Source organism: Chiloscyllium plagiosum, unplaced genomic scaffold, assembly GCF_037043375.1.
Source record: "Chiloscyllium plagiosum isolate Xiang-an unplaced genomic scaffold, Cpla_swu_hap1 HiC_scaffold_14, whole genome shotgun sequence".
NCBI classification, from domain to species: domain Eukaryota; kingdom Metazoa; phylum Chordata; class Chondrichthyes; order Orectolobiformes; family Hemiscylliidae; genus Chiloscyllium; species Chiloscyllium plagiosum.
Genome location: NW_028270152.1, coordinates 48,423,445 through 48,447,051, shown reverse-complemented (window position 1 = coordinate 48,447,051; position 23,607 = coordinate 48,423,445). Strand labels below are relative to the sequence as shown.

The 23,607-nt window shown below is 39.4% G+C and overlaps 1 protein-coding gene across 2 annotated transcripts in view; it reads right to left on the bottom strand.

The window, feature by feature from the left end:
- kbtbd8 (kelch repeat and BTB (POZ) domain containing 8) overlaps window positions 1–23,607 on the bottom strand; it is a 50,176-nt gene that overhangs the window by 4,059 nt on the left and 22,510 nt on the right. Inside the window, exons 2-3 of one of the 2 annotated variants that reach the window (XM_087994421.1) lie at window positions 17,431–17,532; window positions 15,274–16,391 (exon numbers count right to left, since the gene is read on the bottom strand). In XM_087994421.1, coding sequence (XP_087850547.1) covers window positions 15,274–16,391; window positions 17,431–17,432 — 1,120 coding nt within the window. In that variant the 5' untranslated portion in view covers window positions 17,433–17,532. Of the gene's footprint in view, window positions 1–15,273; window positions 16,392–17,324; window positions 17,533–23,607 lie in introns of both variants that reach the window. The other variant, XM_043708305.2, reaches the window with a different exon arrangement.

Genomic DNA, 23,607 nt, shown 5'->3' with positions numbered 1-23,607 from the left:
TTAATCCAATTTGCATTTTACAACTAACAGTGATAGTTGCTCATGACTGGTAGAAGCTGAGAGTCAGGAATGAGAATTCTGTATCCGACACTAGAATAAGATCTTCACAGCATTAATAGTCAAAGGCCTTGATAATCAATCAATTACAGGGAAAGGATTACATTTTATCAACTGTAATCCTTTTCAGTCTGAGCATCGAATTTAGAACTTCTTAGTTCTGTTACAATTAGAATCAAAGGCCTGATAACTATCACACCTTAATTAAGATCAGCCTGAATGAGATCAGAGGTGAATTTTAGCAAAGCATGCAAATACAAATATAACAAATACTCAAATTATTTCAGTTAAAAACAAAAAAGAAAACTTCACCTGTACATTATGTCAACAAACAACCTGAATTACCAGCAACTGCTTAAATATTAAATGGTATTGCTTCAGGGCATTTACATGAACTCAGCAAACTCACTGTCAAATTGACACTGAAATGAGCTCAAAGTTTAAAAGTAGTACTTCTGTCATCAGCTGTCGCTAAACATGGCAAAACAGCAAATTTAAATGAATCACTGAAGTGATAATTTCCTCAAAACAGAATGACTGAATTGCAAGAAATTGATTTTATTCATGCTTGAGCCGTAAACATCAATTAGGTAAAAACAATGACTGCAGATGCTGGAAACCAGATTCTGGAGTAGAGTGGTGCTGGAAAAGCACAGCAGTTCAGGCAGCATCCGACGAGCAGGAAAATCAACGTTTCGGACAAAAGCCCTTCATCAGGAATACAGGTAGAGTGCCTGAAGGGTGGAGAGATATTTGAGAGAAGGGTGGGGGTAGGGGTGGGAAGAAAGTAGCATAGAGTACAGTAGGTGAGTGGGGGTGGGGATGAAGGTGATAGGTCAGGGAGGAGGGTGGGGGAAGGTAGCAAAGAGTACAATGGGTGGATGGGGGTGGGATGAAGGTGATAGGTCAGAGAGGAGGGTGGAGTGGATAGGTGGAAAAGAAGATAGGCCGGTAGGACAGGTCATGGGGACGATGCTGAGCTGGAAGTTTGGAACTGGGGTGAGGTGAGGAATGATGAAATGAGGAAACTGGTGAAGTCCACATTGATGCCCTGGGGTTGAAGTGTTCCGAGGCGGAAGATGAGACGTTCTTTCTCCAGGTGTCGGGTGGTGAGGGAGCGGTGGTGAAGGAGGCCCAGGACCTCCATGTCCTCGGCGGAGTGGGAGGGGGAGTTGAAATGCTGGACCACAGGGCGGTGTGGTTGATTGGTGCGGGTGTCCTGGAGATGTTCCCTAAAGTCGCTCTGCTAGGAGGCATCCAGTCTCCCCAATGTAGAGACAGCATCGGGAGCAACGGATACAATAAATGATATTGGTGGATGTGCAGGTAAAACTTTGATGGATGTGGAAAGCTCCTTTAGGGCCTTGGATGGAGGCAAGGGAGGTGGTGTGGGCGCAGATTTTGCAATTCCTGCGGTGGCAGGGGAATGTGCCAGGACGGGAGGGTGGGTTGTTGGGGGCGTGGACCTGACCAGATAGTCACGGAGGGAACGGTCTTTGCGGAAGGCGGAAAGGGGTGGGGAGGGAATTATGTCCCAAGTTGCAGAAGGCAGAAAGGCATGGGGAGGGAAATATATCCCTGGCACACTGACCTCTACACCGCTGAAGCCAGACGCCAACTCAAGGACACCTCCTCCTACCACCCCCTCCGCCATGACCCCACCCCCCCCATCACCAAACCATCTCCCAGACAATACAGAACCTCATCACCTCCAACCCACAGCTTCCAAACTCAGTCTGGGAACCCAGCACTGCCCGGTTCTACCACCTTCCCAAAATCCACAAGCCTGACCACCCTGGCCGACCCATTGTCTCAGCATGCTTCTGCCCCAGTTAACTCATCTTTACCTACCTCGACACTGTCCTATCCCCCCCAGTCCACGAACTCCCCACATACATTCGAGACACCATCCACCTCCTCCAAAACTTCCCTTTCCCCTGTCCCCAATGCTTCATCTTCACCATGGATATCCAATCCCTCTACACCTCCATTTGCCATGACCAGGGCCTCCAACCCCACAGTTTCTTCCTCTTCCGACGTCGCCAACAGTACCCTTCCACCGACACATTCGTTTGGCCGAACTGGTCCTCACCCTTAACAATTTCTCCTTTGAATCCTCCCATTTCCTCCAGACCAAAGGGGTAGCCATGGGCACCCATATAGGCCCCAGCTATGCCGGTCTCTTTGTTGGCTACGTGGAACAGTCCATCTTCTGTAGTTACACCGACACCACTCCCCCCACCTCTTCCTCTGCTACATTGATGACTGCGTTGGTGCCACCTAGTGCTCCCGCGAGGAGGTTGAGCAATTCAGCAACTTCAACACATCCCACCCAGACCTTAAATTTACCTGGACCATCTCTGACACCTCCCTCCCCTTACTGGACCTCTCCATCTCCACTATAGACGACCGACTTGACACCGACATTTTTTTTTTATACAAACCCACCGACTCCCACAGCTACCTGGATTACACCTCTTCCCACCCTACCTCCTGCAAAAATGCCACCATGTATTCTCAATTCCTCAGCCTCCGCCGTATCTGCTCCCAGGAGGAGCAGTTCCACCACAGAACACACCAGATGGCGGCCTCCTTTAGAGACCGCAATTTCTCTTCCCACGTGGCTAAAGATTCCCTCCAAAGCATCTCGTCCACATCCCGCACATCCACCCTCAGACCCCACCCCTCCAACCGTAACAAGGACAGAATCCCCCTGGTGCTCACTTTCCACCTACCAACCTTCGCATAAACCAAATCATCCGCCGACATTTCCGCCACCTCCAAACAGACCCCACCACCAGGGATATTTTTCCCTCCCCACCCTTTCCGCCTTCTGCAAAGACCGTTCCCTCCATGACTACCTGGTCAGGTCCACGCCCCCCAACAACCCACCCACCCATCAAATTTATTTCAAATTTGACCACATTGCGCTGTGACATCAGGCCCACAACAAATGAAAGATGTATCATCATCATATGGGAACTTGAATTCTAAAGCAGTGCTCTGAGGGTGTTTTTCTCTTTTAAGGGTCAGAATGTTATTTGGGACAGTAAGCTAAAGATAGTGTTCCAAGAAATCATGTGAATTAAGCTAAATGGCTAAACAAGCTACCTGGTGCAATAATTGCTGGTTACTGTTGACTTTAGTACTGACAACCTACAGCAAGACAGGTGGCTAGGGCCCACAGGCAGTTTGAGTTCAGAAGAAAAAGATCTTTACAAGACGGGCAGTGTAATTTTCAGCAGCCTTAAGACTGTTTTGCAGTCGTCTAATTAAGAGGGTTTGAAAAATTCTACATCGTTTCTTAGGGCTCAATGAGGAAAAAGCAGCAAGTTAGGCTGTCTGTACATCTTGCAGAAAGATGGTAAGAATTACATCTGGTGAATGTACAGAAAGTCATCAAAAAGAAATGCAACCAGCTCAGCTCAGTCAGAAATTTTCAAGTGAAGACAGAAGAAGTGACACTTCACCCAAGTTGAATATTTGTAAAGGATATTGCTGGGAACAAGAACTGATTCTTTTCAGCTGTTTGTAACATCATCCCAAATTGCAAAGCATGTATTGCTTGGTATTTTGTTTACTTTGTTTAATAAAGTTATATTATTTTATTATAAGTGCATTAGTAGCCTGTGTTCAATGACTGACTACTAGGTAGCCAAATTGCAAAAATAAAACTTATGGTCTATTGACCCAGATTTTACTCTGAAATCTATAATTGACAGCATTACCATCAGATGGGAGCATAAGAAAGTGAGGCTTGTGCAAACCTACTGCGAATCCTCTTACAAGGATGCCTTCCTTGAAGAAGCTCTCTTTCTCCCTCTACAAACCTTTATCTTAGCCTGCTGGACCAACTTTCCTCATTCCTGAAGAAGGGCTAATGCCCGAAACGTCGATTCTCCTGTTCCCTAGATGCTGCCTGACCTGCTGCGCTTTTCCAGCAACACATTTCCATCTCTGATCTCCAGCATCTGCAGACCTCACTTTCTCCTCCTTGTGCAAAACAGATCAATCAACTTTTAAAGAAAACATGCGCGTGTAACTTCTGGGAATAAAAACAGGATTTGTTCTGATTACAGATAACAAAGAAAATTACAGCACACGAATAGGCCCTTCAGCCCTCCAAGCCTGTACCAATCTAGATCCTCTATCTAAACTGGTCACCCATTTCCTAAGGGTCTGAACACCTCTGCTCCCTGCCCGTTCGTTTATCTGTCTAGATATATCTTAAATGATGCTATCATGCCCACCTTTACTACCACTGTGTTCCAGGCACCCACCACCCTCTCCGTAAATAACTTTACATGCCTATCTCCCTTAAACTTTTCCCCCCTCACTTTGAGCTCCTAACCCCTAGTAATTGAATTCCCCCACTCTGGGAAAAAGCTTCTTGCTATCCACCCTGTCCATACCTCTCATGATATTGTAGACCTCAATCAGGTTCCCCCCTCAACTTCCATCTTTCTAATGAGAATAATCCTAATCTACTCGACCTCTCTTCATAGCTAATGCACTCCCTACCAGGCAACATCCTGGTGAACCTCTTCTGCACCCTCTCCAAAGCATCCACATACTTCTGGTAATGTGGCAACCAGATCTGCACGCAGTATGCCAAAGCTGATTTGACCATTGCTAAAGCGTTTCTGGTAGAAAATATAAATAGCTAATTATTTGAAATCTTTGACTATAGCTACATGGAGCTAGTGAATAAGTTCAAGATAGAAATAAAAGCAGGATCACAAAAAGTTGAGATGTTAAAATCGTTTTAAACATCAACTTTTTGTGATCCTGCATTCAGAAATAAAACAAGTGAAACCTAAAATTGATGTGTCACTGCTAGAATCAGCTAACATTTAGTTAGAAATGGAAACAAAACATGACTTAGTAAATGCAAAAACTTGAATAGGAAGAAAAAAGAGCCATGGAATGAAAATGAAAACAGAAAAGGCAATCAAAATCGAACACAAAGAAAGGAAAACAAAAACTGAAAATACAAAAGCTGGAATTGGAAAGTCAGGGGAACGAAGCAGTAGTTCAGAGGATGATTCAGCTTCCAAAGAGAACATAGAACAATATTAGGCCATTCAGCCCCTCAAGCCTGTCCTGCCATTTTATAAGACCATGGCTGGTCTGCCCAGACCTCATCAGTTTCTCATAGCCCTCAAGTTCTCGCTACTTCAAAAAAAACTACTTCCTCTTTAAATACATTCAGCAATCTCGCCTCCAAAATCTGGAGGTAGAGAACTCTAGACATTCACTACTCTCAGAAGGAATTCTTCTGCATCTCAGTTTTAAATGAGTGTGTATTTAATCTGTAATGATATCGTTTAGTTCTCCAACTAATGGAAACATCTTCTGAACAATCTAATACAAGCAAAATACTGTAGATGCTGGAAATCTGAAACAAACACACAAAATGCTGAAGAAACTAAACATGTCTGACAGCATCTGTGCAGAGAGAAAAATGGAATTAACTACTTGTCTGGAATGAAGATTCTTCAGAACAGAAAAAAATTACACAGTTTATTCAACTTTGTCTGTTTGTTTCTCAACATTGACCTTGTCAAGCCCCCTCAGAATACTGTGCACGCTAATAAGATTACTCTTCATTCATCTAAACTCTAATGAATAAGGGCTAAATCTGTTTTTGTCATTCTTGATAGACACCCCCTTCATCCAAGGAATTGTCTAGTGAATCGCTTTTGAACTGCCACCAATGTCAAAGTATCCCTTTTTAAATAAAGGGACCACAAATAATTGTAGCCTCAACAACAGCTTGTAAGTTTTAGCAAGTCTCTCACTTTTAAATTCCAACCTCCCAAGCAACTAAGGCTAAAATTCCATTTCCCTTCATTCTTTCTTAGTGCATCTGCACTCCGGACTGCCATTTCATGTACAACACCCAGGTCACTCTGCACTGCACTTTTTGGAGTCTCTCACTATTTAAATAATAGTCTTCCTTTGATCCTTCCTACTAAAGTTCATGACCCCCACACTTACTACTTTAAACTCCATTTAATTTTTTTACATACTCAATTTATCCATATGCAGTCATCACAACATGCTCTTGTCTATTTTTGTCTCATCAGCAAATCTACATACGTTACACTGTTCACTCTCTTCCAAGTCATTAATGTTAAACGATTGAGGCCCTAGGACTGGTGGCCCACGCCACAAATGCCAGTAAACTGACATTTTTCTAGCTGTCATTTTTCTTGCCAACAGTTCTGAAGAAGGGTGACTTAACTCAAAATGTTAACTGATTTTTCTCCACAAATGCTGCCAAACCTGCTGAACTTTTTCAGTCATTTCTATTTTTCTGATTTAATATTTAATTTTATCTAATTTATTTTTACACTACAATCCCACATTTCCTGTAAGTTGCATAACCTCAAAGCTGCTCAACAGTTTTATTAAACCAAACAGCATGCTGATGTGTTGACTTCTAGAAGCCACTGCCACATTCAGATCAGCTGTAAAAAAACAATGTACGGAATACAGTCTACGTCTCCCAACTTCCCTTTATTAACTTGGCTTTGTTATATCCTCAAACTTAGGATCCCTCTTACAAAAATAATCAGAGTCAATGTAGTTTAACATTTTTTGAACTATTCTGCTAACTTTTTATAAACAACACTCTAGCATTTTCCTCAATGGCAGATGCTAGACTAAACAGCCTTTAGTTTCCTGCTAGCTGTCTCCTTCCCTTATCGAACAAGGGTTGGGGTGGGGTGGGGGGGTCACACTGGCAATTTTCCCTTGAGGGATTTGATTAGATTAGGTACCTATACTTAATGCTTAAATTTACAGAGGATGAAGCTGAAAGATATTTTGCCTTATTTAAAAAAGTTAGCTGGGAAGTTGAAGCAGTTAAAAGATATTTGGGTCTTAAATGAGAGTTTCATGGTAGGAACAACCCATGAATACACAATCAAGTTTGTCAGGAAGAGCAACCTGAAGAATATGAAACTGTTTTTAATAAACATTTAAACAAAAAAATATAAAGCATTCATGATCCCGAAGCATATCAGTTAAAGTTTAGGACTAGAAGACAGACAGCTAATTGGACATTTTTAAAATTTGCAAGGGGAAAAATGTTATGGGATCAGTGGTTTTAATCACTGAAGTTGAGAAAACGTTGAAAATGTGAGGCAACCCATGATAGTGAGAGAACTCCAAAAAGTATTCTGGCAATTCTTAAGACTTATTTTGAGCAGTTCTAGCAAATATCTACGATATCTCACACAGACAGTTGGGAAAATGATCAGGTGCATATCATGAAAGAAGTTGAAGAATAGAAAATATTCTGGGATGAAAAGGCATTAGTTTTATTGAACAAACAGAAAGAGGAAGGTTAGAATCTAAAAAGTGATTAAATAAGTAATATGCTGCAACTGTAATAAGATTGGATATACTAAAGCTAATTGCTGGGAATTAAATGGGAGTCTTACTACATTAAAAGGAATGCTTGGCAAAGAATGCAAAAGCAAAATAAAAACTGTACTCAACCTGCAGCAGCAGTACAAGTGGAACATGTTTTCTTGGAACCTACCAGTGGGAAAGAGATGAATCAAGACAGTCAAACAATTTCCTTTAATTACTGCCGAAGACAAGGAGACAACTGGAGATTTTGATTATTTCATTCCAAAAAGGGAGAGTATTTTTAAAAATTTGTTCACAGAATGAGAACATCACTGGCTAGACAAGCATTTACTGTCCACCCCTAACTGCCCAGAGGGCAGTGAAGAGTTAAACCACATTGTTGTGGGTCTGGAGTCACATGCAAACCAGACCAAGTAAGGATGGCAGCTTCCATCCCTGAAGGCATATTATTGAATCAGATGGGTTTTTCTGACAATTGACAGTGGATTAATGGTTATTATTAGACCCTGATTCCTAGATTTTCATTGATTTCAATTTCCACCATCTACCGTGGTGGGATCTGAACACCAGTCCCCAGAACACCACCACTAGGCCATCGCCTTCCTGAAATTCGAAGAGGCAGAACAATAAATAGTTCATAACCAACAAATGGAGCTCATACAATTTGTCTTGCTAATGAGGCTAATGAAGGAGAAAATTTTAATTGGAAGTGCACAGTGAAGTTAAAAACTGGTCCTGTTACGTAGACAATAGAAAAATATTACATTATGTAAAGGTGGAATAAAGAGTGACTTATTAAAGACAATTTTCAGTTGGATTAGTGCAATAAATCACTATATAAGAAATTGATTTGATTTTGGAAATGACCTGGGCTGGTTCAAAAATATTGGCCTTAGCGATGTTATTTGATAAACCAGTAGAAGAAACTGATAATCTACAGGTCAATATACTGGATTGGTTCCTGATTCTTATGACCAAATCTCACATTCATAGGATTACACACAAAGAGACAGTGGCTACAAAAAAAAGGGGACTGACTTAGAAATCAAGTTCTCTGATGTTATTTATAAAAACTTAAAGTAAACTAAAAGATAAAGACAAAGACAATGAGGTTGACATACTTTGCCTAGCTTCTTTAATAGAAATACAAGATCAGACAGATCTGGAATTGAAAAAGCTATATCAAATAGTCTGCTCAAAGTGAATCAGAACCAATACCCAAGTTATTATTTAAAAGCTGAAAATGTGTTGCTGGTAAAGCACAGTAGGTCAGGCAGCATCCACGGAACAGGAGAATCGACGTTTCGGGCATAAGCCCTTCATCAGGAAGAAATGTCTATTTTCAGCTCTGATCTCCAGCATCTGCAGACCTCACATTCTCCTTATTATTTAAAAGACAAAGTGTTAATGAGAAAATGGAAACCACCCAAAATACCAGGTGATGAGGAATGGGTGTTGTCCATCGGGGGCAATTCCATCTGAGTATCATAAACTTTTAATGAGTGGTTCACAAAATTCCAATGGTAGGTCACTTAGATATTAGATAAACAAAGGGAAAAACTAAAATATTTTTATTAGCTAGCATTTAATGACTTGGTCATATTTTGCCAGATGTGCCATATGTCAACAATGCAGAAATCCCAACCATCAATTATGCCTGCACTTTGAAATCTGATACAGCTTTCAAAAGAACCATAACCAAGGTCTTAATAGATTGTGCTGGAAAAAAGGAGCAAGGTAGGCCATTCAGCTTGTCAAGCTTGCCCTTGACATTCAATATGCTCATGACTGATCAGAACTCCAATACCTTTTACTAACTTCATTCCCATAAGCCTGTACACCACCTGTAATCAAGAATCTGTCACTCACTATCCTAAACACACTCAAAGACTGAGCCTCTACAGCCCCCTCTGGTAACGAATTCTAAAAGTTTACAATCCTCTGAGTAAAATAAATTCTGCTCACATGATTAAGTTGCATTCTCCTTATTTTTAAACCATCTCCTGAATTAAGATTCCGTCATTACGAGAAATATCACACCTGCATCTCCCCTGTTGATCCTTTTTATTATTTTCTAAATTTTAATTAGCTATTCGGTCATTCTGCAACACTCCAAAAAGGAAGAGTCTCAGTTTGCCCAATCCTTCTTCACATAACAGTCCTGTCATTCCATAACAAGGCTGGTGAACCTTTGAGGCACTCCCTCTATGGCAATAATATTTTTCCTGAGATAAGGAAACTAAAACTGTACACAGTAATCCAGTTGGGGTCTAATCAAGCTCTTATGCACTGAAGCAAGACTTCACTATTCCTTTAATCTGCAGTACTGTGAAACTTGGAATGAGAATAAATATCTTAACAATTTCAGATACGTGGACAAGATTTTTTGAGATGGTGCCTATGGAGAAAATTACAAAGTTCTTTTATGGAACAGTTAGTTCCAATTTCTTCCAAGATTTAACCCAAAATATGGATAAAGATTGTCACAAATATTTTGCATCATGAAAACTCAATAAAACAATTTTTGTCCTCCCTTGGTCACCCACAATTTGAAAGAGCATTAGAAAGATGTCAACAAACTTTAAACACCAAAACTGGACCCGATTGCCAGGAATGCAGCACTGGGATGAAGGAATTCCCTTATTATTGTTTTCCATTAGGGATGCTTTTAGTGAATCCAGAGGATTCAGTCTTTTTGAACTGAAATATGAACACCAGGTGAGAGGTCCATTTAAATTAAAAATGGGAAATTTAAAAATCAAAAATTCCAGAGATTAAACTAACAACCGGTGTTTCAGGCTTTCAAGAAAAATGAACCAAAGTGTGAGAGTTGTCCATAAAGTATTTATTATGTGGAGGTGCTGGTGTTGGACTGGGGTGGACAAAGTTGTGTGATTTTTAATAAAGTATTTTAAAAATCCTCAATGAAAAATTAGAGCTAATAAAAAGACTAACATCCAGAATTTTATTGTAGGAGACAAGGTATTAATACTGTAACCTGTTTTCTGTGAAGTATTAAAAGCAAGGTTCACTGGACCAAATCAAAAACACACTCAATGTGAAAATTCAATGATGTGAATTATACACAGATTACTCTGGAGTGTATTAAAAAAAGAGAAAGTGTCATATGTTAAAGTGATATGTTAAATCAGTATAACGATAAGAAGGATTGTCTGGTTAGAAGTGCATTTAGTGGTAAACCAAATAGGGAGTCAAATAGAAATATCAGAGCAATTGGATAATAAATCAGACTCTCCAGTGATATGATTACAAAATAGTGATGTTGAAAAAGTTAGATAGCATAATATTTTATCTCAGAGAAAGCTAGGAAAGTGTTTATAAAAAGCAATGAGTAGAATGCATTTATTTGTGTACAAAGGGCAGGAAAACATCTGACTATATAATATGTTGACGTAGGGAATATATTACATACAAAGCACAGAAGTCAGCTCAAATGAGACAAGACAGCACAGCACATTTATGATGGAAAACTACAGTTTTAATAGCTGGAGCTCACCCATTATGATGGTGCCGAAACCAGATGGGTCAAAATGACTGCATCGATTATCACAAAGTTAATGTGGTAACAAAGACTGATTAATTGCTAATTCCTCATTGGAGGACTGAATTGAGAGGGTTGAACAAGCACATTTGTTTACAAAGATTATTGCGTTAAAAGGATATTGGCAAGTTCAACTGACTAAAGAATCTTGCAAAATGTCCAGATAACAGAGGAGGAAGTGCTGGATGCCTTGAAACGGTAAAGGCGGATAAATCCACAGGACCTGATCAGGTGTACCCAAGAACTCTGTGGGAAACTAGAGAAGTGATTGCTGGGCCTGCTGCTGAGATATTTGTATCATCGATAGTCACAGGTGAGGTGCCGGAAGACTGGAGGTTGGCAAACGTGGTGCCACTGTTTAAGAAGGGTGGTAAGGACAAGCCAGAGAACTATAGACCGGTGAGCCTGACCTCGGTGGTGGGTAAGTTGTTGGAGGGAATCCTGAGGGACAGGATGTACATGTATTTGGAAAGGCAAGGACTGATTCGCGATAGTCAACATGGCATTGTGCGTGGGAAATCATCTCTCACAAACTTGATTGAGTTTTTTGAACAAGTAACAAAGAAGATCGAGGAGGGCAGAGCAGTAAATGCGATCTAAATGGACTTCAGTAAGGCGTTCGACAAGGTTCCCCATGGGAGACTGATTAGCAAGGTTAGAACTCATGGAATATAGGGAGAACTAGCCATTTGGATACAGAACTGGCTCAAAGGTAGAAGACAGGGTGGTGGTGATGGAGGGTTGTTTTTCAGACTGGAGGCCTGTGACCAGTGGAGTGCCACAAGGATCGGTGCTGGGCCCTCTACGTTTTGTCATTTACATAAATGATTTGGATGCGAGCATAAGAGGTACAGTTAGTAAGTTTGCAGATGACACCAAAATAGGAGATGTAGTGGACAGCGAAGAGGGTTACCTCAGATTACAATAGGACCTGGACCAGATAGGCCAATGGGCTGAGAAGTGGCAGATAGAGTTTAATTCAGATAAATGCAAGGTGCTGCATTTTGAGAAAGCAAATCTTAGCAGGACTTATACACCAAACGGTAAGGTCCTAGGGAGTGTTGCTAAACAAAGAGACCTTTGAGTGCAGGTTCTTAGCTCCTTGAAAGTGGAGTTGCAGGTAGATAGGATAGTGAAGGAGGCATTTGGTATGTTTTCCTTTATTGGTCAGAGTATTGAGTACAGGAGTTGGGAGATCATGTTGCGGCTGTACAGGACATTGGTTAGGCCACTGTTGGAATGTTGCATGCAATTCTGGTCTCCTTTCTATCGGAAAGATGTTGTGAAACTTCAAAGGGTTCTGAAAAGATTTACAAGGATGTTGCTGGGGTTGGAGGATCTGAGCTACAGGGAGATGCTCAACAGGCTGAGGCTGTTTTCCCTGGAGCGTCGGAGGCTGAGGGGTGATGTTATAGAGGTTTACAAAACTATGAGGGGCATAATTTAGGGTGAGAGGGGAAAGATATAAAAGAGACCTAAGCGGCAACTTTATGGGTGGTACGTATATGGAATGAGCTGCCAGAGGATGTGGTGGAGACTGGTACAAATGCAACATTTAAGAGGAATTTGGAGGGGTATATGAATAGGAAGGGTTTGGAGGGATGCTGCCAGGTGGGACTAGAATGGGTTGGGATATCTGGTCGGCATGGATGGGTTGGACCAAAGGGTCTGTTTCCATGCTGTACATCTCTATGACTCTAAGTATCAGCTCTTGAAACACTGGATGGATTTTATCAATGTAAAATCATGTGACTTGGAATGCAAAATATACAAAAAAAAACTTCCTTAAAAATTATCCAATAAGGCCACCAAAGGATTATGTAGCTAGTAAATTTGATTGTGTTAAACCAAACCTAGAAAGATTTACAACAGTTGAACAAACTGTATTATTGGTTACAAAACTGCGAATTTGATCATAAATTTTGCTAAAAATGAATTGCTAAAGTAAACTGACACACAGAGACAAGACCAAGCAGCAGTTAGAGAAATAAAAACTGGGGGTCTCATACTTTCCAGTGCTTGGGACAAAATATGAAATTCTGTAACATACTGGCAACAGTATATTTAGTCACAAGTTTATTCTGAATTTCAGCACTGTGGGGCTTTTCTGACAATTTAGTTAAAGAAGCAAAATAAATCAAATGGATAAAAGAATGTCAGGGTGCCTCAGACAACTTGAAGCTGTACTGGTCACCCCACCAGTTCCAGCAGTATCAGAGAATGATGTTTAAACCGGCTGTTGATGAGAGTAACCTCATTGTGGGTGTCATTTTACTACAAAAGTCCTAATATGATGATTAAAATGGACTTGATTAGATTAGATTCCCTACAGTGTGGAAACAGGCCCTACGGCCCAACCAGTCCACACTGATCCTCCAAAGAGTAACCCACCAAGACTCATTTCCCTCTGACTAATACACCTGACACTGGGCAATTTAGCATGGCCAATTCACCTAACCTGCACATCTTTGGACTGTGCGAGGAACCCGGAGCACCCGGAGGAAACCCACGCAGACATGGGGAGAATGTGCAAACTCCACACAGACAGTCGCCTCAGGCTTGAATTAAATCTGGGACCTGGTGCTATGAGGCAGCAGTGCTAACCACTAAGCCACCGTGGACTTGTGTAGAATAGGATGGTTGTGAAAATCCATGTACTGTTTATCTAGAAAGTTGAATTGAGTTTTTTTTTGGGAAGTTTAGATGTGAAGGAAGTTTGTACTATTTTATTATTTGAGAATTCAGATTCTCAAGCTAATATAAATACATGTTTCATTTCAATGGTGTAAGAGTCTGATTTGCTTTTTAAAGGGTTATGAAGTTATTTGGAACATTGAGCTAAGGACAGCGTTTTCAATAAATCATGTGACTTAAGCTACATGTCTCAACAAGCTCATGGAGAGATAACTGCTGCATATTGACGATTTGAGCATTTATGACATATAGGAAGAGAGGAGCCAGACACAAGTTGAGTTCAGAAGAAAATGATCTTACCAGAAGGACAGTTTATATTTCAGCAGCCTTCTGGACAAAGCTAGAAATTAGTCTTAAGCTCTTTCAGGAGTACAAGTAGACAGGGCCAGAAAACTTATGCCTCAGATTATCTTAAGAGTTCAGTACAGTCACAGAGGCATAGAGATTACAACAAGGAAACAGACCCTTCGGTTCAACTCGTCCATGCCAACCAAATATCATAAACTAATGTCGTCCATTTGCCAGTATTTGGCCCATATCCCTCTAAACCCTATTTATATATGCATCCCAATGACTTTTAAATATTGTAATTGTACCAGCCTCCACCACTTCCGCTGGCATTTCATTCCATACACGCACCACTCTCTGCGTGAACATGTTGCCCCTTAGGGTCCCTTTTAAATCTTTCCCCTCTCACCCTAAATCTATGCTCTCTAGTTTCGGACTCCCCCAACCCAGGAAAAAGAACTTGCTCTTTACCCTATCCATGCCGCTGATGATTTTATAAACCTCTATAAAGGTCACCCCTCAGCCTCCAACGATCCAGGGAAAACAGCCCCAGCCAGAATGCCTGTATTTCTTGGGGAGACAGAATCACATCTGGTGAATGTGCAGAAAGTCACTAAAAAGGTAAAGACATGCACTTTGTTAGTTTATTGAGAAATTTTAAAGATGGGAATAATACTTCTCCAGAGTTGTTTCTGTAAAGTACATGGCTGGGAAATAAAAGGTGAATCTATCTTTTTGTTGTTTAGAATAAGATTGTTTCAAATTATCATATCTTTATATAGTTTGGGTGTCCCGTTCCTTTTCTTTCCTGCCATCAATTTACATTCTAAGTATAATGTCAGCCTTATGTAAAATGTTCAGTAACTGACCACCATGGTAAACAAATTGCAAAGTAAACCTTAGGGTCTATCAAGCCAGGTTTTAATGTTACAACCTGTACCCATCCAGTATTATCAGCTGGGAGAAAAGACATTAGTGAACCAGATAGAATTTTTGACAATTAGTTTTGAGTTTAACATTACTGAGATCAACTTTTTATTCCAGACTTAAATTATTGAATTTAAATTTCCGTAACAGCTTTAGTTGGACTTGAATGCATGACACTAGATCCTTAGTGCAAGCCCTTGTAGGTTAACCACTATATTCCCTGCTACACTTAAATTCAGATCCAATCTTATTTACAGTGCTTTTAGTTTAAGATGTGTAATAACTGTCAAAACTCTACATACCAACTGATGAAAATTAATGCAATACAACAATGGGTACATTGGGCATCCATATACACTTACCTTGCAGTACATAGATATTATCCTGATACTCCACAGCAACATGAAACTCCATTGCAACAGGCATTGGACAAACAGCTATCCAGCAATTGTCTCTGGCATCATAGCACTCCACTGATTTTAGAGCATTCCGTCCATCACCTTCATACACCCGACCTCCAATTGCATAAGTTTTGCTACAACAATAAACTAGTTTGCACCCAATTCGTGCCCTCAGTAATGGAGCTCTGGGTAACCACCTGTTTGCTGCATGGTCATGCATCCAGAAATCACTCTCTGCTTTATGATCTATAGATACATCACTGTTACTTGGTCTGTAACCTCCTGCAATATAAATATCATTATCAGGTGACACCAAGATTCCCACCTCCCTTAAATCATTAGGAGGCTTGCATAATTTGAAGACTTCTCCTGTGACAGTATCTAAACAAGGCACAGTTTGTTTCTTTCCTGAGTGTTTGTTGGCAGCCTCAAAGCAGATAATCATCTGTGAAGCAGTCATACCAAGTCTTGGTCTACAGCTATCAGCCCCGTCACTGGTTCCATGTTCTGAGGAGTTTCTAGCCATAGCCTGTGCAAAAGTGCAAGGGATTTTTTGTAAAAAAGTCTTTTCCATCAGAGGTACACGTACACATTTGGCAAAAATGTCTGCAAGATGTGGCTCCCTTTTGTCTCTGTTATGCTCAAGCCACTGAATTATGCTTTCATAAACACATTCTTCCTTTTCCACATTTAGGTCATCACTGTTTAGAATGCTTGTGAGCTGGTCTTTAGTCAAATGGAGGAACTCCTGCTCTTTGGCAACACATAAAATTTTCTTTCTAATATAATCTTGAGCTTTCTCCTTCAATTCTTGGTGTCCATAAGCATCAGCAAACATAAAAACCCCAATGGAGTTCTGTGGATCCAGTCGGCTGATCATATACTGGGCACATTGGTCCTGCAACAATGGGATCTGGAAGAGACTTGCAGCTGTGAAGAGAGCCTGTACATTAACCTCTGTCAGTGATACTCGAGATGTATATGCATAGTCCAATACAAGCCGCATCGCATCATCTTCCACTCCCACAATTCGCACTTTTTTCTGTGTGCTCTCTGTAAGGCCACTTGTGAACATAGACCTATGAAATTAAAAATAGCTTAATGAATTGAATCCATTCTGGAATAAGCAATTTTCATCCATTTAGTCATGCATCAGAAAAGCACATTTTGCACAGTTAATTACTTTGCTGGTTATGGGCAAATAAGCGTTGCTACACTGCAAAGATCTACAAACAGTAATGGGATGAATTACTGATCAATTTGGTTTGGATACATCGGTTAAGGGATGTTGGTCAGGGAACTGGGAAACCTCAGTTATTTGAATAAGTTCAAATGTTGAAAGTTCTGGTAGTTCAAACAATTGGGATGTCAAAAATCTTCTGATAGAGAGCTCCCTAAGTATTCCACTGGGATATCAACCCAAATTATGCATTGAAAGCATGCAAGAGTTTGAATTACTAGCCATCTAATTTAGAGGAATACCAACAATTGATACAACCTAAAAATCCAATTTCCTGAATTCTTTGACATTAACTACTTTACTCAAAACCTTTGTGAATCTACATCTTAACGGAGCAAACTCAAAAATTTAACTTATGATTAACTGCTGAAATCCAAAAAGGACTGAAGAATTAGCTTTTTAGATTTGATTCTAATAAAACAGCTTTACTTAATTTACTACTTTTTATACAGGAAATAAAATTTTATGGAAAACAACTATTTAACTTATTTCGCAGTGGCTGACTGAATAAAATAATTGTAAACTGAAATTACTTTGAATCCAGTTCTTTATAACAAAGTCATCTTAGACACCAGCTGAGGATTTCTTTAAAGCAAAAAAAAAATAGATATTTCATTTGAAAGTATGTCATTCACATCCTTCAGAAATGAGCTTTGAAGACAAAATTGTTTTTTCAGTTGACATCGATTTTGTGCATTCCCACTACTTTGATATGCCATATGTTGGTGTGTAATATTAAATGTGACTAGCTACCAAAACAGCAAAAGCATACCTAAAGTAAGGACTAATTGCAGCGAGTACATTTCGGTGACAGGAAAACGTTTTTCCATGATCTACCTCCACCACAATGTCAGTCAGCTGCTGCTCATCGTACATACATTTAAGCTGCTGCAGAATGCTACATGCATGTGCAGGGTCCATCCCGATATTCTGACTTGGACTTGAAACTCCATTGTGTCCCAGTAAAAATTTATTCAATTCTGTGGGAAAAAAAAAGGACACTATTGTTCACTGCTTAACACTAAAAACCTGACAGTCATGTAGATATATTCACACTAATGCATACTTCATTCTAAACTTCAAAATAAACAAAATATTTAGCAAGTATAATTTCATTTCCAAAATCATGATAAACCAAAGAACTGGGGATGCTGGAGAGCTGAAACAAAGACAAATTGCTGGAGAAACTCAGAAGGTCTGGCAGCATCTGTGGAGAAAAAAGTAGACTTAACATTATATGCCCAATGACTCTTTATCATGGTATGCCCAATAAGTGAAGAATTAACTTCAAGGTCCGTCAGTCAGAATATAGTTCTGCTAAGTCTATCTGAACTAGTAATCATTCTCCCCCCCCCAACCCCCAGATGCTGACATGGGCTTGCTTGATGTCTATTTCAGGCATTTTTATTTCAGTCTTACCAATATGAAGATGCTGAGAACTTGCAGTAAAATTCAGGGATAAGAATTTTTTTCCATTCCTCAAGCACCAAATCAAACAATTCAAGATTGATATGGCAGAAGACAGCCCGAACAAAAGTAAAAGGTTAGCATGTTTCAGCCTAATTCCCTGTTAATACAAATCAGCCACACAACACGATAAATAATTCTTAGCAACCAGTCGTTTAATATTTTTAATACAAAAGGTCATCAATTGTGAGGAAAATGATCTGAAGTGAAAGGGATCCATGTATACTTTAATAGAAGTGGAGTAGCTATTTTAATTAGATATAACTGCATCACATTTCAAAGTGCCTTAAATTATAAGGTGGCTGATGTACATTCCATTCCAGTCACAATAAAAATAAAACTCAAATTCTTACTGATAGATTTGGCTTATTGCAAGAGTGTCTATGATTACAATATTTGCAAATCACAATAAATCCAGAATCTGCTTGGTTTGAAGTAGAAGTAATTTTTCTCAGGCTTTCTAGGTAAATCATTGGCAATAACTCCAGATATTGTGAATTTAAAGTTGATCTTCACATTGTCAGTGTTGTCTTGCTAATGGGACTTGTATTTGGAACTGGACATATGAAACAACTAACAAAGCCCAAAAAATAAAAGTTAAGCCATCTAAACTAATACGTTCAAAATTAGTTATTTACAACTCATATCACTTAAGTAGCAATCTAAAATATTACAAGCACTGAAGTTAAATGGAAAAAATGTTTTATTACTGACTTAATCTCAGCATACCCTTGATCCAATAACTGGAAAGCAGAAAAATTTGCATTCATATAATACAGTACCGCATCAAAAAAAATCTTTACTCAAATTACTTTGAAGGGTAGAGTAGTTACTTCTCATACTGCAAGATCCTACAAGTATCATTGAGAGGTGTTACAACAATCCACATATCCATGTCTATCTGCCCCCGACCCCCCAGAGCAACATCTCTGGCAATCAATATTTCAGCAGCACTATGCTGGTGTCAGTCTGGCTTATGTACTTAAAGTCATTTTCAGGAACAGAGTGGCACCAAAAATAAACAAAATATGAAATATTCAACAGATATTTGTTTCACTAGACTCTGGACTCCAGATTCTATAGCGATCCTAATTTACCATTGTCGTCACTGGAGGACAAACTGCCAGCTGTTTATGACCTTGCCCTTAAATAGGATGTTTCTAAATCCATCTTCTTAGGTTACTTGATTCTGGGTTCGAGCATCCTAAATTTGCACTAGTCTTCATCCACTTTCCACAAACACTTATTGCCAGGGCAAGGGGAGACAGAGGCATTGACAGAGGGTAAATTAAGTGGAGCGGCTATCTCTACCTAACAATTTCATTCAAGATATTAGGAGTAATTTTCTTTTCACTTAAATATTAAAACATTCCATCTTAGAACTGAACAATGATTAAAAGATTTGTCAGTTATTGACTATGCTGCATGAAAGGACACTGAAGGAAAATTAAGAACATGCAGCAGAATGGATCAGAAGTAGACATATAAATTTGTGGTTCTTCTGCTCTTAGGTCAGAGTGCTATAAAGGAAACCGTAAAGTCCAAGTCCACTAGCCCCAAAACAGATCAATTGCCCTACCCTAAAATAACTTCAAAGGGAGTTAGAAAGGCAAATTAACAGTAGAACAAGAAAATATTCACATTGCAACAACGTGGAAGGATGGATTGAGACAGCAGCACCACCTGTCTGCTCCAACATCAGATATTTTGATTTTTGATACAACGCTGAGTGCCAACAGCAATCTTATCTTGGCTACCTTTGAATTAAATGCTCTTGTTGCTGCTAGGAAAATAAGCTTCTTAAAACACATTTAACAAGTTAAAGATCACACAACACCAGGTTATAGCCCAACAGGTTTATTTGGAAGCACTAGCTTTCAGAGCGCTGTTCCTTCATCAACCACCCGAAGGAGGAACAAGGCTCCGACAGCTAGTGCTTCCAAGTAAACCTGTTGGACTATAACCTGGTGCTGTGTGATCTTTAACTTTGTACACCCCAGTCCAACACCAGCACCTTCAAAATCACATTTAAAAAGCATCTGCTGAGTAACAATTATTTCTCATATTACTTGCTGAGAACTTTATTTCAAAAGTGAATAGCAATCCACCTTGTTACACAATGCCACATATCATTGTGCTAAAATGCAGGATAAAGGGGAATGGGAGTGAAGTTAAGAATGAAAGTAAGGAAGGTAAGAAACAAGCCCAAGCGCTGACCAGAGTTGTTTACAGTCGTAATACTCACACAGCAAAATAATTTTACTTAGATTTTCATAGAATCCCTACAGTGTGGAAATAGACCATTTAGTACAAGTCAACAACAACCCTCTGAAGGTTAACCCATTAGTCTACATTTAACTATTGCCTGCACATCCCTGAATGCTACAGGCAATTTAGCCTGACCAATTCACTTAACCTGCACATCTTTGGATTGTGGGAAGAAACCCATGCAGACACAGGAAGAATGTGCAAACTGCACACAGACAGTCGCCCAAGGCTGGAATCAAACCTGGGTCCGTGGCGCTGTGAGGCAGCAGTGCTCACCACTGAGCAACCACGCTCGCTTGTTTCTATTTTGTTACAAATAGATTAGAATTCCTTTTCCTATCACCATCCCACCACCATCTCATGAATTAAAATGCTTTTGTATAAACAGATGATTCAAAGTAAACATGCTGACAAATAATGTGATACCAATTTCCCTTAAAATATATTTGAAGCTTTGCCTATTGCACTTATCAGAACAAGTCACAAGAATACTAAGCAACTGCACCAGTTTACGCTGGTTGACATTTCCCATTGCAATACCTCTACCAAACAAAGTGCACTTGCCAACCAATCTGTACTCTCAGCTCAGTATTTTGGTTTTCCCTTTAAAGTGACATTCAGTTAAATGCCCTGATAAGCGCAAAATTAAAACAATCTTCAACAAAATGTGTTTTTCATCAATTCTCAAATTCTAAGCTCTTGAATAGCTATTAAAATATGTCAACCTGTACAATTTTAGTTTGCTTTTTCATAGAAAATATTCAAAATAACCAATGTGCTTTTGTAACTTCAGTTACTCTGTTTTTGCTGCAGTTTTTCTAATGTTGCAAGAACAATTCAGTTTTCACACCTATCATAGAATTTGATCTCAATATATCAGCACTTGTAAAGTCTTATTCACACTGTACAGCAGCAGTCCATTCAAAAGTGGTGAGAACATCTATCATTGCTTGTATCATTCACACCATTACTGCTCACCTAATTACCAAGAAGGAAACAGACCTGTTAAGGGTATCAGTGTGAAATCAACTGATCAGTTCACCAATACTCTCAAATCTTCAGTCTGAATTCAAATTCACTTCCAGTTACCCAATTATTTTTATAAATACATATCACAATATTTTGGATGTTAAAGAGCTTAACAGCATATTGATGCACAAGTGCAACTTTGACAAAATTATTGGCAATACAAAAGCTAATTTTTTCATTTATTTAGAAATGACAGAACCCCCTGCAGACATAAAACATTCAATGATATTAAATTGTACATTCAGCCAACACGAGTGCCCAGATCATTAATCACCATTTGGAGCACCAATTCTGGGGATCAGGAAATATAGATTCTGCATTGTCCCTTAAAAGTTTTGTATCAATATTGTCACTGTCCCTTTAATCTTGCTCACAATCCGTTGTGCATACATTGTCAAAAGCCTTCGGAAAGTTCAACCTTTACAAATGTCCATAGTTTTTGGAATTATTCTCCAGAGTTGAAAAGCTTCATCCTCGGGAAGGATGTACTGGCCCTGTAGCAGGTCCATAGTAGGTTCACGACAATGATCCCAGGAATGAAAACCTTAACATGTGAAGAATGTTCGAGGACTCTGGGTCTGTATTCGATTGAGTTTCAAAGGATGAGAGTGGATCTAATTGAAATTTACAGAATACTGAACGGCCTGGACAGAGTGAACTTGGGGAAAATTCCATTGGCAATCGAGACTTGGACCGGAGGGCATAACCTTAGAGTAAAGAGAAGAACCTTTAGAATGGAGATAAAGAGAAACTTCTTAAGCCAGAGGGTGATGAATCTGTGGCATTTCACTGCCACAGAAGGTTGTGGAGGCCAGGTGATTGAGTATATTTAAGATCAAGATAGATAGGTTCTTGATTGTCAACGGGATGAAAAGGTTATGGGGAGAAAGCAGGAGAATGGAGTTGAAAAATGTATCAGCCATGATTGAATGGTGAAGCAGACTCGATGGGCTGAATGGCTGAATTTCTCCTCCTATGTTCTATGAACTTACTGTCTTTGATCACTCAGAACAAACAAATTGGTATTCTTTTGCAAAACCCAAATAGAGTAATAATGGGAGGAGGCAAACATGTGCATAATCACACTTGTTTAAAAAAAAGACCCGAATGAAAAGGACATCCTGCACTGATTGTTTCAATAAAATATCAGTCCATTTTTGGACATACGAGGACCGCTAGAAAGAAGAATGATTAAACCAAAAACAGGCCAATAATCTCCCATCAATTTTCTAATTTAAAATGAAAATTTGAATACCAGTTACAAAATTTAAAGCTGAAGCAACAAAATCACTGTGCACCTAGAAATCTGAATATATCAAAGTACAGAGAGACATAGAACTGTGTAGATTGTATAGAATATTACACCGATACATATTTCATGAAACTGAACAGAAACAAACACAAGCTATACCTAACTCACAAACCAAACTGCATTGTACAAACTGTGAATTATGGAATAATGAAGAATACTATTGGGAAACAGACAAACAATACGACTGAATTCTTTTTAAATAAAATCAGTTTTAAAAGTTAGCTTTTTCCGTTTAGACAAAAATATTGTAGGTACCAATCATTTCTTTATTCAAGAATGTTAATTTATACTACCATTCCTAAAAGAAAACATCCCAAGTTGGTTAAAAAACAAAAGCAAGATGAAATGTGACAGTTAAATGAGGCATCAGGCTGTTCAGATATGAGACCAGAATCTAGATCAAAGAAGCAAGCTTAAGAACGGTCTTCAAGGAGAATGAGTGTGAAGTAGTACAGAGGAAATTCAGATGTAGGTCAGCACAGTGGAAGGCATGACCATCAGAATTAAGTGTGGAAGATGCACAAGAGACCAAAACAGATTATCGGTAGTGAGACAGAGAGAAGCAATGCCTTGGAGATAGATTTAAATACAAACATGAGTGTTTTACATTCAAGTCATTGCTCAGTAAACATAGCATAATAGGTCACAGGAGTGCAATGAGGTCAGGATCTGGAAAAGGTTTGAGTGAGCTTAACTTTACATAAGGTAAGAAAAGTACAGAAATAAGGAGCTTGAACTTAACAGAACACCAGATGAGGGACGCGACAGCAGCTGTGCCAAGGGAGTGACAGTAAATCAGAAGTGGGTTAAGAAACTCAACTGAAAGCCCAGTGTATCACTTAGTTTGCAAGTACTTGGGTTCAGACTCCAGCAGTGTCCAGGGAAGCAACATTGCAGAATAAAGATAACTGCTATTGTTTTCATTATATTTTAACTGGAGGAAATTTTAGCTCATCAATGACTAGGCAGACAACACAAG